Raw genomic sequence first — 18,601 nt, forward strand, 5'->3', positions numbered from 1 at the left:
AAAAGGATTTTTTTTTTTTGGCGGTACTGGGATTTGAACTCAGGGCCTACACCTTGAATAGCCACTCCACCAGCTATTGTTTGTGATGGATTTTTTTTCAAGATAGGGTTTCACAAACTATTTTGCCTGGGCTGGCTAATGATCTCTGCCTCCCGAGTAGCTAGGATTACAGGCATGAGCCATCAGAACCCAGTGGAAACAGAACCACTGGAAACAGAACTACAAACCACGGACTTCGCTGGTTTCTCCTTTTTCCACCCTTCTCATCTCTTGCCCTCAAAAGACTGCCCATTAGTTACTTAGAAAAACTGGTTAGATGTTCCTTCTCATTTTCAGCTTGACCATAGTAACTATAATCTCAAAGGTCTCTCTTCACTTCTTCCCACATAACCCAAAGGATTTGTAGTCTAGGAAACCAAAGAACTGTTTCATCAATAAATCAATTTATTTAAAAGAATATGTTACAATTAATTACACTAAGTGACATTACCAAACAATTTTAGAGTGGTTAGCTCTAGAATAAGGAATGAAAGAAACACTGTTAGCCATTATGTGTCTGTGTATTTTCTCTTCACATTTCTTAAATCACAAATAAAAAATACAAGATACTGCAGTGAAAATACAATTAGAGTTTCTCTCAAATAAATTAAAAGTGTGCACGGTCTGGGAAAAATTGAAGCCTAGTTCACCAGCTTAAAAGGGGACATGATATAAAATTGGTGTCCAAGTTTAGCAGTTGGCCAAGTGCCTCCACCCCATTTTAAGCCCCTCTTCAGTTGTGTTCCTCCCCAGAACCCTAAGCTTCCAAAACACCCTCAATTATTGCTGAGGAGGGAGCTGCTGCTGTCCTGGTATGAAAAAGGCCTGGCACCAATATGCTCAGGTTTAGTTTAAGAGGAAGAGAGCAGGTAGAACTGAAAGTTGGGGGGCTGAAACACTCCCACTGCTTGTATTCTCCCTCCCTCCCTCCGAGTATTCAGTCACATCATCCCTCCTCCAAAAGGAAGCTAATATGACCCATGAAGCTGGTGAAGGAACATCATCAGTGTGCTGAAGTCTACTGCTAAGTCAGTCTGCCAGACAGCAAGGTGGAGAGAAGGGAGGGCACAGTGGTCTCCAGCTCTGGAGACTTCAGGTCAACTAGCATGCAGATCCCTTCAAGAAAACTGCATCCTAGAAGCTAGGCCCGTAAGTTGGCAAACTGTGAGATGAGAGAGGTGTCACCTCCTGTCAGTGCCCTATTCTGCTGCTCCAAGCATTGAGTTTGGAGCTACAAGAGGGGATAACCCAAAGCTACTGGCCCAGGTAACTAAAGGATGAAACTAAATAGGGCAGGCATGAGAATGTGGTAATATTTATCTAATTCCTCCCTGAGAGCTCTGTCCAGGCCTAGGAGCTGCCCCGAGCACACACATATCTGTACCTGTGCTGAGCTTAGGCCTAGGGCAAGGGGAGGGCAGAAAAATGGAGAACAGAATAAAATATATAAAGAGCAGTGAGCTCAAACCATGGCCCAAGAGAACCTTTCTACAGAGGCAGGTTTCTCAGGGCCTAAATTTTTTCCTTTTCCATAAAAAGCTCTGAGCTTTTGCCCCAGAGACTAGAAAGCCAGTGTGGAAGGGACAAAAATGGGAGACCAGGAAGATCCTGCTGGGGTGAAGCTGGGGAGAGGGGGTTTCACCTCCCTTTTCCCAGAGACAAACTGCAAAAGAAGATGGGGCAGACACCTCCCTGGGCAGAAGCCAGGGCTAAGAAATGCAGTAGGGATTAGAAAAAGGAAGTGCAGGGGAAGGGGAAGTAGAGTCACACCTAACACTGCTTCATGCAAAGAAGAGCTTGATCCTATGGATCTTACAGCTACAGTGACCTCTGCCTCCATTACTGGAGGCCTGATGTGGGCGAAAGAGAAGGTGCTGCTATCCTTTGGGGTCTCCCTCCTTTCCGCCTCCTTGCTGCAGCTGGGTGCTGGTTAGTGGGGCAGTCTCAAGTAGAGGCTGTTCCTAAACAGATTCTGGTAACATGCCAACTACCTATTGGGGCCCTCACCCAATCTCCAAAGCACCAAGTGAATGTTATGTCAGAAATGGAACAGAGCAACATCTACCCACTCAGAAGCCTCCAAATCCCTGTGTCTCATATCTGAAGGTTAGCATTAGGGTTGCCATATAAACTCTCCAATTTTTTTCATTCCTCTCCCATTATGAGGAGTGGCACACTACTGCTATTTTTACAGCTTGAACAAAGCTAGTTCCAAAAGCCTCATTACTAAATTCATTTAAACCAAAAGGAAGAGTTGATTCTGTATTAAAGCCTTCAAACCAGAAATTACCCTCTGCAACTTTAAATATATAGCAATCATATGTTTTGCACTCTGAGTCTACCTGGGTTTGGAGAAGGGGAGTGAGGATAGGATGTCCTACATGATTCCACACCTTCTGGGACAAGTGGCTGCCAGGATAAGAGTTCAAGAGACAGAAAAGTGGCCTCACAATGATCTGCAAAACCAAGTTCCAAAAGAGAAGCTTCAAACCACCCCAACACTGCTCAGCAGAGCTGACTACAACCAATTCTGACTGCATCCCAGCTAGACAAAGCTGAGGATACCACCCTATGGAAGTTTTTACTTAGAAGGTGAAGGGAAGGGGGGATCAAAGATGTGTTTCACTTTCATCTGAGCTTGACTCAATGCTCTTTATAAAACAGCTACAGAATTCAGAGTCTGTTACCCTATAATTTATGTTGGTCTCTGATCTTAGGTCTCAAAGGTCTAACTGCAAGGTCTGAGAACTCTTTGAGGAACAAAACAGTTTTCCTTCAGACTCCTTTTAAGAAAAGAGTGGAGATCCAATCAAAATCAACCATATTCTCACTCCTTCCTGGGCCCTCTGCTAGCCTGGATAGGTCTATGGTTTGGTTGACATAGACCATAGACCTATTCCAAGTTTCCCTGAGGCCTTGAAGATACGGTCAGTTCTCTTCCCAATATGCTGTTTAATGAAGTCACAGACTTCATTATTGGTCAGGAGTAGAACAGGTTAAAACCCTATATATACAGGGCATTATTTTATTTCCACAGATCCAACTTTTGTGCCTGAGATATTAGCTTTACCCCTGATCCCTAATACTATTTCTGCTGCAGAAGAGACAGGGAGATGATAAATTACAACCACAAAGTGTTTCAGGTTTCTTCAGCCTCCTGAGTCCACCTTCCACTCTACACTGGGCCAGTGGAAGGAAAGCATAGAGGGGGCCTAGGGAAGGTGCAGGAGATATGGAATGGATGGACCAGGAAAACTGTCTTGCAGTCAAGAGACCACTCCATGTCTTTAGATTCTCCTTGCAGATCTGCAGCTTTGCTGCCTGTGGGAAACACACCTTTTTCTCCTCCTCAGCACCCTCTTAGAAGATAAAGATACTTCACTCCTTGCTCCTCAGACTCTATGGCAACCCGTGAGCCAGATACTGTACTTGATACAAAAAAGGGGGGAAACCCAAGCAGGTTGTAAACTTTTCAAGTCCTTCATGAGGAGAGGTATTTTCCCTGTAAATATTTTTTTCCTTTTTAAAGTTTGTTTCAAAATAAAGAGAGCACGAGAGAGGTCATGAATTCTAGTGAAAGGTGTGTAAAAACACAAGCTAAAAAAGGTACTGCCATCAATATGAAATTTAAAAAGAAATATATATATGTATATACGTGCAGCTAATTTGTGTATATATAATTTTTTACATACATACATATATATGTCTGAACAGTGCAAATGGATGAAGTTCATAGTTCCAGTTTTAAAAATATAGTACAAGGAGAGATTGTTGGTATGGGGCCCAGGTAAAAGGACAAAGATACCTTGGTGAGTTGGTTTGGCTTATTCTATCTTATTTCAGTGGACTTCTGCTACTAACCAATCTGTTGTTCTCTATCAGCTCAATTCCAGAGACATGAAATTCAGAGGGAGTTATTAATAATATTTAGTGTAGAGCTTTTGAATATAGTGACTTTTTTCTTTTTCTTTTCTTTTGTGTTAATGGTTACTCTGACATGGGAGATGAAAGGGATAAAGAAGATGAAGGAGAGGAGAAGGGCAGGGGATAAGGAAAGGCTAGGTGGCCACATCTCTCTGCTGTGACCTCGCCATCTGGAAAATATTCTGAAAGGAAAAAAAAAGAAAAGAGTTATTGGGAAGCTGTATCTCCTCCAATTTGGAGACAACCTTCAAACAGAAACAAAAATAATATGACTGGGTGACTCAATTGGATTGGCCTCTTTCCCTGATATAACTTCCCATTTAGAGTCATAGTGTTTTAAGACCTGGAAGGACCTTGAATACTAATTAACTGGCTCAGTCTTCCTGTTTTACAGAAGAGAAAATTCAGATGTAAAGATCTGAAAAGATCTGAAAGATCAAAATTACAGAAAAAGGAAAACTACGAGAAAACCTAGACATGATTTCAGTCCAACATTCTTTCTACTATACTAAGATATAAATGTTCATGTTTTTGACTTTACCTCTTGATCCTCTGATTTTCTATGAGCACAAAAAGCTAAGTATTTAGAATCTTCTAAATTCTGCTCCAGTACTGACACCTATAGATAGCAGTAGCAAAAACTTCCCCTACCCCCATACGCATTCATGGTTAGTCTAGAAACTGTCATGACTCATTCAGACAGTTAAAACTGAGGATAAATGTCCTTCTGGGTCAAGAACAAGAAGGGTGATTTGATTTAAAAAAAAAAAAAGAGGTAGAGGGTCCACGGAGTCATGAGAGACGGAATTGCCTGTAGCCAATGTCCACCCTCTAGACAAGGGAAGAAGCAGGACATTTTTTTGGACAGCCCATTCACGAGAGGCCAGCCTTGTTGGAACAATGTCCTGGCTCACATGGGATAATCAGTCTCTAACTAATGTTCTAGAAAGACAGAAATAGAGGTAAGGGCCTAGGTTTTTTGCCCTAGGCCTACAAACTTCATCAAAAGATGAAGAAGTTAATTCAAGAATTCTTTAGAATTACCTCTTTTCTCCACTTGAGCTCGCAGAACACCCTCTCGAAGCATTCATGCATGTAATTGAACTGAAAAAGAAAAAAGTAGCAACCCTCACTGACTTCTCAAGACCAGGCATTACAGGGCCACGCTTTTAAACTCCTGCACCAACACCCTATTTTCCAAAAATATTCAGTTTAGTACCACAAATGGAGGCTGGCAATCTACTGTTCTCTAGCTCCTCCTAGTGGTAACTATGAGTCAAGCGGGATGTGAAATTGCCAATCCTAGTAAGGCCTAAAGAAAAAACAGGACGAACCTGGGGCTCTAAGATTCAAATAGGTTGTGGTCTTAAGAGAACTTCTCATTCGCATTGATGTATTTAGCTTAAAGAAAACTTGAAGTCCAGTCTACTTTCCCCATGCTTTGCCATCTCCCACTCACATATGGTGTGAAGATTTTAACCCATCGGGGCTTCTTCTCTCCTCGTGCATATTCGAAACAGAAGGCCATTCCCTCTTCATCTGTGTCCCATCGCTGCATCTCATCCCATTCAAATGCTATTACCTGGTTCTGGACAATCAAGAACAACAGAGTAAGGTGTATAGTTTGAGATTAAGAGTGCTGGGAAGCTGAGGAAAGGGGGTTCTGAGCCAGGCAGCAGAAGAGAAATGAATAGAGATGTCTGTAACATTTCAAAGAAAGGACTGTGACAAAAGAATAAAAGCCAGTGGAAGTAGCTAGTGAAGTTGAGGATCAGTGTGGATCTAGTGCCTATTTATTTACCCTAATCAAAATGGTGTTCAGCCGGGTGCCAGTGGCTCACACCTGAAAGCCTAGCTACTCAAGAAGCAGAGCTCAGGAGGATCATGGTTTGAAGCCACCCAGGGCAGACAGTTCTTGAGATTCTATCTCCAATACAAAAAAGGGCTGGCAGAGTGGCTCAGTGGTAGAGCGCCTGCCTAAGAAGCGTGAGGCCCTAAGTTCAAACCCTGTTGCCACCAAAAACAAACAAAAAAACCTACTATGTTCATTTGCCTTACAAAGACAAACTAAAACATAGCAAGTGAGTATCAAAGTGTCACTCACAATGCTCCTGGCCCAGTCCCATGCTGAACTCTCACCTCCAGCTGTCCTTCTTCAGTGCAGGCATGCAGTTTAAAGTGCGTGATGCTGATGGCTGTGATAACGTGCCCCTTCCTCCTGGAGTCGCAGGCACAATGGGGGAAGATGATTTCATTGTAGCCCTCACAAGTCCTTAGCATGTTGAGGTACTAGGTAAAAAAAGGAAGGGAAAAGAGTGTTACTATGAAGCTGAAGAACAGTGAAGAGCTGCTAGGACCATACAAAAAGTATTCTCACCCAGCAACCTGAAGATCTGGCCTCTGATCTCACACTCATCCCTAAATTGGGACAGGGCTCTGTGACAATCCTTTATCCCACTCCCAGTTTCTGCCTTCATACTTCCAACCCCCTTTTCTTACTTAAAGAGGATACATAAATGAAGAGATACTGTAATCAAGACCAGCAAGGCTAGAAAGGACCTTACAATCCCATTTAGTCTGGTCCTCTGTTTTCCTTGTACCTAAGGGATGGGAAATCTAATCTACCCTTACAATAAGTAAAAGAGTTAATGTTTCTCCCTGTATCTTCTCCAATCAAAAGTCACAACAATCTCAGTGATGAAGATTAAGCAACTCTAGGGCTGGTGGAGTGGCTCAAATGGTAGGAATGCCTGCCTAGCAAGCGTGAGGCCCTGAGTTCAAATCCCACTATCACACACACAGCAACTCTAAAATCTCACACCCGTAAAATGTTAAAACTGAAAGAAAATTTAAAAACTAGTTATTTTGCAGAAATCCAGAGTAAAGTAAGATTATCTTGAGGTCACAGGTAAGAAGTGGTACGACCAGGAGTAAACCCCCCAGGTTTAATTTCTAGGCTTCTTTCCCTTTAACCGTCATCAACTAGCCCCCCAATCAGCCACATTGACCAAAGTACCTCCAGTACATATGCCCCCTTATATATCTGGACCAAATCAAATTGCATATATGAGCTTCACAGGCACAATGCTACAAGACTAATGCAGAGACGGCTCTGAACACTGATGGTCACTCAGCTCTTTGTCCACTCTCCATTACAGTTAAAGCTGGCCTTTCATTCAACTCACTATTCTGAATTGAGGGAGAGAGGAAAAGATGAGTGGAAGGACAGAAGGAGGGAAACAGGGAAAGGAAAATAAAGAAGGAGAAAAAGAAGATTCATGGTCTGACTTGGTTTCCTCTAGGGGATTGCCTGGGAAGCAGCTCAAGCAAACAGCCTTGAGGCTCCACACCCTTTTTTAGTTGCATGTCACCCAAGAACAGGGCACATTGGTGGTATGTACAAAATGCTAGGGAGAAGGCAAAAGCACAGCACCTTAGCTGATTTCAAATAGATGGGCAGGAGTTTAGAATACACTGGAGAGTTGCCTTCTGCCTTACCAAGAGAAGAAAGGACACAGGTATAAAAAAGGATACAAGGCAACCTATGGCTCTGCTACCAAAGAATGGCACTTAAGACCTCTGCTACTGACACCATGGACTTAATTAAGAGTCCAGGGAAAAAGCCCTTTCCTATTTTATATTTCTGCTTTGCTAAAAATAATAGCAACTTTGAAGATGAAAAATCATAAAAGGGTAATAAGAATATAGGGACAGGGGCAATTTAGAAGTGCTGCAATACTTCTCTCTCTTTTTTTTTTGAGACAGGCACCATTTAATCCAGGCCAGTCTTGAAGTCGCTAGGCTAGGCTTAAACTTGAGATCCTCCTGCCTCAGCCTCCCAAGTGCTGGGGGCTATACGCATGTGCCAGTATGCCTGCTCTCTCCACTTTTAATTGTCCTTTGTATATCAGTGATAAACATGAATACTACTTAACCCTGTTATATAACTATGAAGAAAAAGAAATCCTTGACTGCTATACTTTGGTAAACTAGACATGAGGTGGGTAGTATGGAATAAGCAACAACTCTTTCTGGGTTACAACAGGCAGCAAAGTTTAGGGTAGAGAGCTTAATCACAGAGAAGTGATTAAGTGGCCGGGTCCCATTAACTCCCTAACTGTGCAACCTTAAGCAAGCTAGTTGAACTCAGTCCTAGCAGCCTATGTTTTCTCTTTTATAAAGTAGGAACTAACAATAGCACTTATGCAATAATGCTATTTATGAGCATTGAATATATTTATAGAACTTGACATATAATTAGATATTTAATAAATGATAACAAATTATTTTTAAAGCTCCATTATCACTAGCAAAAAGGTTCAGTCATTTTCTCTCTTAAGAATGCCTGTGAGAGGACTGGAGGTATGACTCAATTGGTAGAGTGCCTGCTTTGCAAGTATGAAGCCCTGAGTTCAAACCCCAGTACTGCAAATAAAACAAAAACAAAAATAAATCCCAGTTCCTCAGAAAAAAAAAAAAAAAGCCTTAAAAAATGGCTGTGAGGACTAGAAGCACTGGCTCAAGTGCTAGAGCACTTGCCTAATGAGCCAAAGGCCATTAGATTGCATTCCATCTTCAGTACTGTGAGGGGAAAAATAAGGAATGCCTTGTGAAATGACACATCTAGAAATTTCTTTTAAAAAACCCCAGGGGGCTGGGGGTACAGCTCAGTGGTAGAGTACCTGCTTAGCATGCACAAAGCCCTGTGTTCAATACAAACAAATAAAAAAAGGGCCGGACATGATGGTTCACTATAATCCAGCTATTCAGGAGGTAGAGATTAGGAGGAATGGGGTTTGAGGCCAGCCTGGGAAAAAGCTAGAGACACCTCCACTTTACCAACAAGCTGGAGGGCGGGGGGTGGGGGGGTGTGCATCTGTCATCCCAACTATTCAGGAAGCATAAACAGGAGGACTGTGGTCCAGTGAGTTTGAGCATAAATGCAAGACACTATTAGAGAAATAACTGAAGCAAAAAGGGCTAAGAATGTGCTCAAGTGGTAGAATATCTGCCTAACAATCAGAAGGCCCTGAGTCCAAATGCAAATATCACTAAAATAAAAAAGAAAAGCCACAGGGTGGTGGTGGTGGGGGACACACTGAGTGAGATGGATGAAACATGAATGACAGGAAGCTAGCTGAAAGACTACTGAAGCTGGATGTGGGTACATGAGGGCTTTCCATATTATTCTCACAACCTTTTTATGTGTTTGAAATTTTTTACAATAAAATGTTAAAGGAAAAAGAATGCCCCGCAATCAGGCCTCTAGCATCCAATCCATGGCATTCTCCTAAAAAGTTCATCAGAAATGATGATATGCTCAATAAGCAGCAATTCTGCTCAATGATGCTTAAAACCTGTGCAAATTCCAGTGGGTGTCACAGAACCTTAAGATGCATTCTACTCAATACTTGACAAAAAGGCTTAAATAAAACACATTTATTGAGAGTTCTTTTCTTTGAAAGGCACCACTACTGTTTTAACAAACATTACAGCCATATTTCTAATCGGGAGTTTTACTATATAGATTTTTTAAAAAAGAGAGAAGAATGCAAAGGCAGGGATTAGGAAAAGAGATCAGAAGAGATGAGGAATTCTGCATATCCTGAGCCTTGTTTTTGGGACCTTAAGAAAGTTACTCTATCTGGGAGCTTCCCCTCTGCCACCTGGAAATAAAGGATACTACTGCCATGCTCTCTCCCCTGATACAGGAGAAAACATGCATTGAAGTCTGACAAACATGGGTTCAAATCCCATTTCCACAGACTCTTCCACTGCTGACAAGCTACATGATCCTGGGTTAGAATGCTATCTCTCAGACTCCATTTCTTTGAAACACCTGCAAGGGGGTAAAACCTGAAAAGCTGTTGTAAAGAAGAAATGAAAAGGGGGTGTGGCCCAAGTGTTAGAGTCCTGCCTAGCAAGTGCAAGGCCCTGAGTTCAAACCGCAGTGCTGCTAAAAAACAAAAAAAAAGAATGTACGTGAAGGGCCTAGAACAGTACCAGCACAAAATGCGGGCTCCTCTCCCCGCCCTCTGAATTCAAGAATGTTGTGCTTGAAAGAAAAAGACCTTTAGAGGACTTCTTACTGGCATAAGTTCTAAAAATAACCTCCGTGAAAACGAAGGGCACCTTTGTCCTTGATGAGAAACCAGAAGTAAAATCTCACAAGCATCCTTAGGTTTTCAGAGATTCTCAGGTTGGGTGTATTTCTCAGTTTTAAGTGGGCAACTCCTAACATTCCTGATTTTACACCAAGTCTAAGGAGAAGAAACATTTAAATTTTACATAAATCCAAAATTTAGAAAAGGTATCTTTGGGCATTTGCTTTCAAAGACGCTTATATATTTAAAACAAAAAATTATCTTGTGCATTCTCCTTTCATATTAAGCTTTGAGTAGCTAAATATGATCCTGAATTACTTTCCTTGGTTTACATACCACTTAGATTGGCCCATTTATGCTAGAGAAGGGGAAAGGTACAAAACACTTTAGATGAATACATCAAGGTCCATTCTGAAGAACTCTTTGTCCTTCATGCCAAGGCTTGAACCAGGTCTAAAAGTAAAAGAAGGGCTTTCTTTTCTTTTCTTTTTTGTTTTTTGGTGGTACTGGGGTTTGAACTCAGGGCTTCATACTTTGAGGCCACACACCCAGACCTTTTTTGCTTTAGTTATTTTTCCAGATAGGGTCTTATACTTTTTGCCTGAGGCTGGCCTCAGACTATGATTCTCCGACCTATGCTTCCTAGTAGCTGGTATGATAGACATGTACCACTACATCCGACTTATTTGTTGAGATGGGGGGTCTTGCTAACTTTTTGCCTAGGCTGTCTTGAACCACAATCCACCTGATTTCAGCCTTCCAAGTTTCTGAGATTTAAGCATGTTCTACCATGCCCAGCCTTACCAGTATGTTTTGGTTTTTTTAAAAAAATAAAGATCCCCATGTCCTACACCTAGAGACTCTGGCTTAGTAAATATGGGGTAGGATCCACTGATTTCACAAGTGATTTCCATGGAAGTGGGCTGGGGACCACATTTTGGGAAACAGTGACTTCCATACATGCTTCCTTGTGTGAAACCATTATGAATTATATTGAGAAACACTAATACAGAAACTGTATCAATTCAACAGCAGCACAATCGGGTCACATCAACATAAGCAAAGCATACCTTACACATGTCTACAGTTTAAGAATAGAGGAAGAGATAGGAGAAGAGAAGCAAGAAGGGGGGTACAGAGGCAGGGAAAGAAAATATAATGCACATTATATTCTCAAACATCCAAATCTAAGATTCAATTTAACTTTTTAAATAGGTATAAGACAAAAAAAAGTATTACAAATTATCAAAAAGATGTGAGCCATACGCTATATTTGGAGATTTGAAAGGAACTTATACTAAACCTACTAATCTACCAAGAATCTTAGAATATTTTGTCAAGATTCTCTTGACTACCTCCAAAAGAAACAGAGAAGATTTTGAGTTGCTACAGGTTTCATGGTGATTTGGGAACTAACTGCAGTGATCTGGCCTAATATCAATCTATGGGCCATACTAAATTGCTATAGTTAGTGGCATGGCTAGACTGTCTTTGAACAATAATACCTGAACACATAAAATTCAAACTTCGGTAAGATTTTCTTCAAAATCTGACTATAGTAATATGTGGCTAGTACATGCTTATGTGTCAGCATTAGGTTTCCAACACAATAGAATTCCATAAACTAAAGCTTAAGCATATTTTATACCCCATGTCAATGACTCAGGCGAAAACATCTGTGTATCAACTGTATTCTACTTATTAACAGGGTGACTATGAAATTATAAACTTGAGGCTAGGAATGATTTCATAACATATTTCTGTACTTACTCCATCTATATTTTCACTATTTTGCAAAAGAACAGCCCAAACCTATTTATTTCTCTAGCATCTTGCACTGTGCCTGGTACTCAACAAATATGTTTTGTTAAACACATAAATAGAAGGATAATGTGTTTGGAGGACTATTTGTACAAAGAAATAATATGTATTTCATACTGGTATTATCAAAAGCTCTTACAAAATTAGAATTACTTCAGAGGTTGAAGCACTTTAGTATTTAGTCCTTTCACCAAAAAAGATGCAAATATGCAAATGATACATTAATATTTAAAAAAAGACAATATCATTATCTTTTTTTTTTTCTTTTTTGGGTGGGATTGGGGTTTGAACTTAAGGCTTTGAGCTTGTAAACCAGGTGTTCTACTGCTTGAACCGCACCTCCAGCACAACAATGCCATTATCTTAAAGAACAGGTGGAAGTTGCATTTTATTTATTTATTTAAAAGACAACTTCAGACCAACATCTTAATTTATTTAGCAGCATTGGGCTTTGAACTCAGGGCCTCACACTTGGTAGGCAGGTGCTCTACCACTTAAGCCACTCGACCAACACAAGTTGCATTTTAAAATCCTGCCTCATACAACAGAAAAATTCCCTTAACCAAAATTCTGCCAAGATTTTATTGTATTTAAAAGATTTCTGCATTTCTTATTTTAGTCTGCTGATATGTAGACAACTGTAAGACGGCTTCCTGATCTTTGGCAATTTTCTAGGGCAAACAGATTTATTTTCATCATATAAGTGATAAAGTAACTATCCTATCTATTATAAGATTATGAGTTAAGATCACGGCTGGCTTGTTTGCATTCTTATTCCAACTCAATTAACTTAAAAATATTCCCTCAGAAAAAAATATACAGAAGTTACAAAATAATGTAAGCAACCTAACAAAATTACCAATGTAGTTATTATCCTGGAAACCATGGAAAACTATAATTCAGGAATTTCTAGCTACATGTGAATTTGCCAAATGAGAAACTTTCTTTTAAATGCTCTGAGAGAAAATTTTTCTAAGTGTTGTTCATTAATTTTATTTTTGACAATTTCTATCTCTGTATTTATGGCAGATACAAATTAAAAGCTAATTTAAAAATCTTTAAGGAACATCCTAGGCAGTCCTGTCCACAGCTGAAAATGTTCTCTACCTGCATCATCCAATATGGCGGTTATGAGCCTACTTAGCATTTGAAAATGTGACTAGTGAAACTAAAGTTATGAGTTTTAAATTTTATTCAATTTAAATGAATTTAAACTTCGATTTAAATAGCATATGATGCTAATAGCTACTAAATTAACCACCACAGCTCTAGGGTACCATACAAAACACAAACACTGAGTGTAAGTATCTAAGCAAATGCAAAAACAGAAACTGTAAAACAAATGATTTTGCTATTGCTAATATCACAACTAAAATAACTTGTAATGTTAAAAACCTAAAGCTGAGCCGGGCACCAGTGGCTCACACTGTAATCCTAGCTTCTCGGAAGGCTGAGATCAGGAGGATCATGGTTTGACGTTAGCTCAGGCAAATAGTTTGAGAGACCCCATCTCCAAAATAACCAGAGAAAAACAGATGGGGGTGTGTAGCTCAAGCAATAGGAGTGCCTGCTTTGTAAGCAAGAAGCCCTGAGTTCAAACCCAGTCCCACCAAGAAAAAAAATCTAAAGCTGGACATGGTGGTATACACCTGTAATCTCAGCACTCAGGAGGTTGTGGCAGGAGGATCGTGAATTTGAGGTTAGCCTAGCTATGGAGCAAGTTCCAGGGCAGCCTGGAACTATCTTAAAAAGAAAAAAAAAAAAAAACCAAAACTAATGACCAGTTCTTTCTCAATCTTATCTTTATTATATTGTTATGTTTTGCACATCTTTGTTTTAGCACTTTTTTTTATGAAAAAGAATACTGTTTAGTTTGTTTTGGTGGGACTAGGGTTTGAACTCAGGGCTTTGTGCTTGCAAAGAGGAGTTCTATGGACTGAGCCACAACTCTAGTCCTACTGTTCATAGCTATAACAATAAAAGTATATGCATATGTATCATAACTCAACCTTTTTTGTGTAATAATGGAGGAACACAGTGAACTGTGCAAAGTCTCTCTTTCTATATAAAAATATATATATGAGAGCAGCATATATATATATGCTCACCAGCCAGTCTACAGTACCTTTCAAAAATGACTAGAACAAGAAGCTTAAGAGGTAAAAGTGAGCATTTTATAACAGCATCTGGGACATAAACTTACCATGACCATTTTTCTTTGTTCATATAACTTCTGTAATTGGTAAGACTTTTCCTCTGCTTTGATGTAACCTTTTTTCACATCATCAACAGCCTGTCACCAAAATAAAAGCAGAGAAGCCAATGTAAAAAATCATTACCAAGTACATTCTTGATAAAAATAAAGAAACAGATGCATTTTCAGAAAATCCTGTATCCAGTTGGAGCATCATCATGTCGTCGTCGTCATCATCATCATCATGGTGAATTCTGCCACATGGATATATTTATTGGATTAGCTGGCATTTAAAGAGTATCTGGCATGTGTTCAAGGACTGTTCTAGGCTTGTGAGGGCTCCAGTTTCTCATCAAGAGATTGAAATTCTGATAAATTTATACACGTGAAAACAAAGAAGCACTGAAAGACAGTACAAAATACTGCATTAAAGGTAACAATGACATCACAAAAATGTACAGTCCAAATGTGATGTATGTAGTCAGAACAGGAGCACTTACTGCTAATTATAGTTATCAGGGAAGCCTTGGGCAGACTGCCAAAGGATAGGCTGAATGACAGAAACAGGAATGGGTTTGAGCTTAAATCACTCAGGAAACAGATCTGCCAGAGTTAAAGAAAAAAAAAGGATACAACGTGAGGGGACAATGCTGGACAGGTAGGCTAACAATCTATTGTATTAAAGGATCCTAAAAAGCAGGCATGGGAATTTTAACTTAAGGAGATAGATTTAAGTAGGGATCTAAAAGAAGCAATAAAAAAATGTGTCTTTTGTTTGTTTTTTAAAGAAATATTGATTTGTGTCTCAATGCCAAATGAATTAAGATAAAGAGATAAAACAGTGAGATCAAGGATATTGTGATACTTAAGGTAGAAATCATTTCCCATATTCCTTTCTTTTTTTGGTGACAGTGTCTTACCCAGGCTGGCCTAGAACAAGTCATGTAGCCCAGGCTGGCCATGAACTTATGATCCTTCTGCTTCAGCCTCTTTAGTACTGGGTTTACAGGTATACACCACCACACCTGGCATCCTATTGTCTTTTTATAAGTTTGTTTTTGGTGGGACTGCAGTTTGAACTCAGGGCTTTAAGATTGCAAAGCAGGCACTCTTAACACTTGAGTCACACCTCCAGTCCATTTTGGTCTGGTTATTTTGGAGATGGAGTCTCATGAACTATTTGCCCAGGATGGCTTCAAACCACGATCCTCCTGATCTCAGCCTCTTAAGTAGCTAGGATTACAGGTGTGAGCCACCAGCACCCAGCTTCCTATGGTCTTTTAAGAGAAAATAGTTGGGTAAAAGAATGAGTTCAGAATTGAAGTTGAGAGACCAGTTCAGCTTCTAGCTCTGTCACTTGCCAATGTGCACTTACGAAAATCACTTGAACCTTTAGTCTGTAGAAACACAAGTAATATTCATCTCACAGATGACAACAACATCTTGTCTTGGAGACAAAAGATGGTAACAATTTTTAAAATTTATAATTCATTTTAGATACATTTAAATTTTTTAGTTATTATTACTATCATCGTTATTAGTATCATTTAGCTGTTCAGTTCTTCTAAGAACCACATGAGGAATTAAGGTCCTGCAAGAGACTGTCTAATGGAAAGATGATGCTAGTTTCTCTCTAGTCTTGATCATACCCGTGGGGTTCACTTATGCATAGAGGGAATACACAATAAGAACTGCTATCCCAGGTCCTGAAAAATCTGACACTTTGCTATCTATCACCAAAAGGCTGTTCTGCTCCAGGCCAAATTTAAATCAATTATTAAAAAGCTGGGGCAGAATTAAAGAAGACAAACAAAGAAATACCGGCCTATCCCACTTTCCATGTACAATCAAACCCTCCATATCTGTGGGTTTAGCACACAGATAGAAAATATTTTCAAAAACATTTTATCTATACTGACATGCATAAACTTTTTTTGTCATTTCCCTAAATATGGCATAACAACTAATTATAGGTATTACATTGTGATAGGTATTATAAGTAATCTAAAGATTATTTAAAGAGTACAGGAAGAAATGCATAGGTTATATGCAAATACTGTGACCTTTTTATAGAAGGGACTTGAACATCTCAGATTTTGGTATCCATTGGGTGTGTGTGGGGGTCCTGAAACCAATCTCCTGAGGATACCAAGAGATTGTAACTTAAGGTATTATTTAATTAAGAGAAAAGGCTTTACAATTCTTTTTTCTGATGACTAAGTAAATATTCTTTTTTTTTTTTTTCAAATCCCCAATAGCTAGGATGGGACCTGTCTTGTAATAGTACTTAAATATATGATGAACATTTCCCCAGAGCAGAGGTAGGTCAGAGTGATTACCTACTCCAGCAACTCTTCAGAGAGCACTCTTTTTCTTATGGGACAGTGAAGTGTTCTCTTTCATTTCTTAGCAAGATTATACTGCTTGACTATCCCTGAATAGAAAACATAAAAATTGCCATACTAAATTCCTTTTTCTCTTAACTAAAAAAATTAAGTAAAAGATACACATAGTTAAAAACAAAAATACTACAAAAACAAAACAAAACAAAACTCAGTAAGCTGGGAACCGGGGGATACAGCCTGTAATCCTAATTACTCAGGAGACAGAGATCAGAAGGATCATGGTTTGAAGCTAGCCCGAGCAAAGAGTTTGTGAAAATCTGTCTCGAAAAAAAACCATCACAAAAAGGGCTGGTGGAGTGGCTCAAGGTGTAGACTGTGTGTTCAAACCCTAGTACATACAAAAAAACCCCCCAATAAAAATAGCAGCATATAAAAATAGCAGCATCTTGACCCCAGAGTTTCATTCCACAAAAGGCAGCTACTTTTAAGCACTCTAAACAATTTTTTGATCATCTTTCCATAATTCTAAATGTCATGTTTACACTAATAATTTTTTTTGAAGTTTTCTAAAGTTTTTTATTTTATTTTAAAATTTTTATTTTATCATTTTTATTACACTAATAATTTCTGACAGCAATTTTAGACACTGTTGAAGCAATTGTGAAGAAAAAAGCTACCAAGTAAACTGACACATCATTGACTGTAAGACAAATTTCAATTTCAGAGGTGTTAAAATGTGAAATAATGTGTACCTTAGAGTTGATATCAGATAAATAATGAGGATAGTGACTCTTTTCTTTAAAAAACTTAAGGTAGAAATTCTTGGTAGTTTATATTTAGACACTGTTACAATGACTAATGTTACTGTTTTTTTGTTTTGTTATATTTTTGTTTTCTTGAAACAAGGTCTTGCTATGTAGCCCAGACTGCCCCTGAACTTTCAATCCTTCTGCCTCAGCTTCCAGAGCCCCGAGATCACAGGCTTGTGGCACTATGCCCAATGGGTTTTAATTCTTATACCCCACAAAATTCCCATTCCTCTTCTTTCAATCTGTCAGTAAAACATTTTAACCAATATTCTACATTACTATTATGTAAACAGTGTTCACGACTAAGACATCTACTGTACTGACTGACTTCCTTTCTTGTATAATTTTTTCTCTGAGATTTATTGCTTCAAATTTCTGTAACTTTCATTTGCAAACAATATCCAACTTTTTTTTTGGTGGAACTAGGGTCTGAATTCAGGGCTTTGTGCTTGTAAAACAGGTGCCATATACTTGAGCCACACCTCTAAGCCTATTTTGCTCTGGTTATTTTGGAGATGGGGTCTCCTGAACTATTTGCCCAGGCTGGCCTTGAACCATGATCCTCCCAATCTCAGCTTCCCAAGTAGCTAGGATTACAGATATAAGCTACAGGTGCCCAGCTCCAATCTTTTTTTTTTTTTTTTGTGGCACTGGGGTTTGAACTTAGGGGGGCAGGCACTCTACCACTTGCCTCCAATACACAATTTTTATCAAACAATTTACAAACAATAACTGATTCTGTCACCAATTCTTCCACAAGTACCAAACATCAAAACTCTTCTAGATTCATTCAAATATTCACAAATTGTTGACAGCTGTCATCTGTTTTATCCTCTTCTGTTCTCTTTGTCCTTGTACATTTATTCCTTTACAATCCCATTACTGTTATTTTAGTCAGTTTTCAGGAAGGAACAGCTTAAGTGTATGTAAATTTACAAGGTTTGGCAAGAATTTTACTATAAACTACTTAGAATATCTACTATATATGTTTTTTTATGGAAAAGGCTCACTACCCTTATTATTTATCTAATATCTCACCAATTCTAAGATACACATTATTTCATATTTTAATATCTCTGAAATTGGGATGTATCCTTACAATTAATGATGCCAGTTTATTTGGTAGCTTTTTTCTCTTTATTCACAATACAAAAAATAATGATGTACCTTATAATTTACAACATCTTAGAATCAATAAAATACAGTAAATATTCCTACCATCAAAATATGATATAAAAATTAAAATTAATAAGGGGAAAATTTAGTATTATTTCCAAAAGACACTATCAAAAACATCATTTGAGGACTGGAGGTGTGGCTCAAGCAGTAGGCTCCTACTTTGCAAACAGGAAGCCCTGAGTTCAA

The 18,601-nt window shown here is 39.0% G+C and overlaps 1 protein-coding gene across 2 annotated transcripts in view; it reads right to left on the minus strand.

The window, feature by feature from the left end:
- Positions 1–421: 421 nt before the first annotated feature.
- Snx27 (sorting nexin 27) overlaps positions 422–18,601 on the minus strand; it is an 86,473-nt gene continuing 68,293 nt past the window's right edge. For both annotated transcript variants that reach the window (XM_074048095.1, XM_074048096.1), the window contains 5 exons: positions 14,092–14,181; positions 6,103–6,252; positions 5,423–5,551; positions 5,008–5,067; positions 422–4,145 (listed from right to left, as the gene is read on the minus strand). In XM_074048095.1, the coding sequence (XP_073904196.1) occupies positions 4,098–4,145; positions 5,008–5,067; positions 5,423–5,551; positions 6,103–6,252; positions 14,092–14,181 (477 nt within the window). In that variant the 3' untranslated portion in view covers positions 422–4,097. The remainder of the gene's footprint in view (positions 4,146–5,007; positions 5,068–5,422; positions 5,552–6,102; positions 6,253–14,091; positions 14,182–18,601) is intronic.

Source organism: Castor canadensis, chromosome 11 (genome assembly GCF_047511655.1).
Source record: "Castor canadensis chromosome 11, mCasCan1.hap1v2, whole genome shotgun sequence".
Classification (NCBI taxonomy): Eukaryota; Metazoa; Chordata; class Mammalia; order Rodentia; family Castoridae; genus Castor; species Castor canadensis.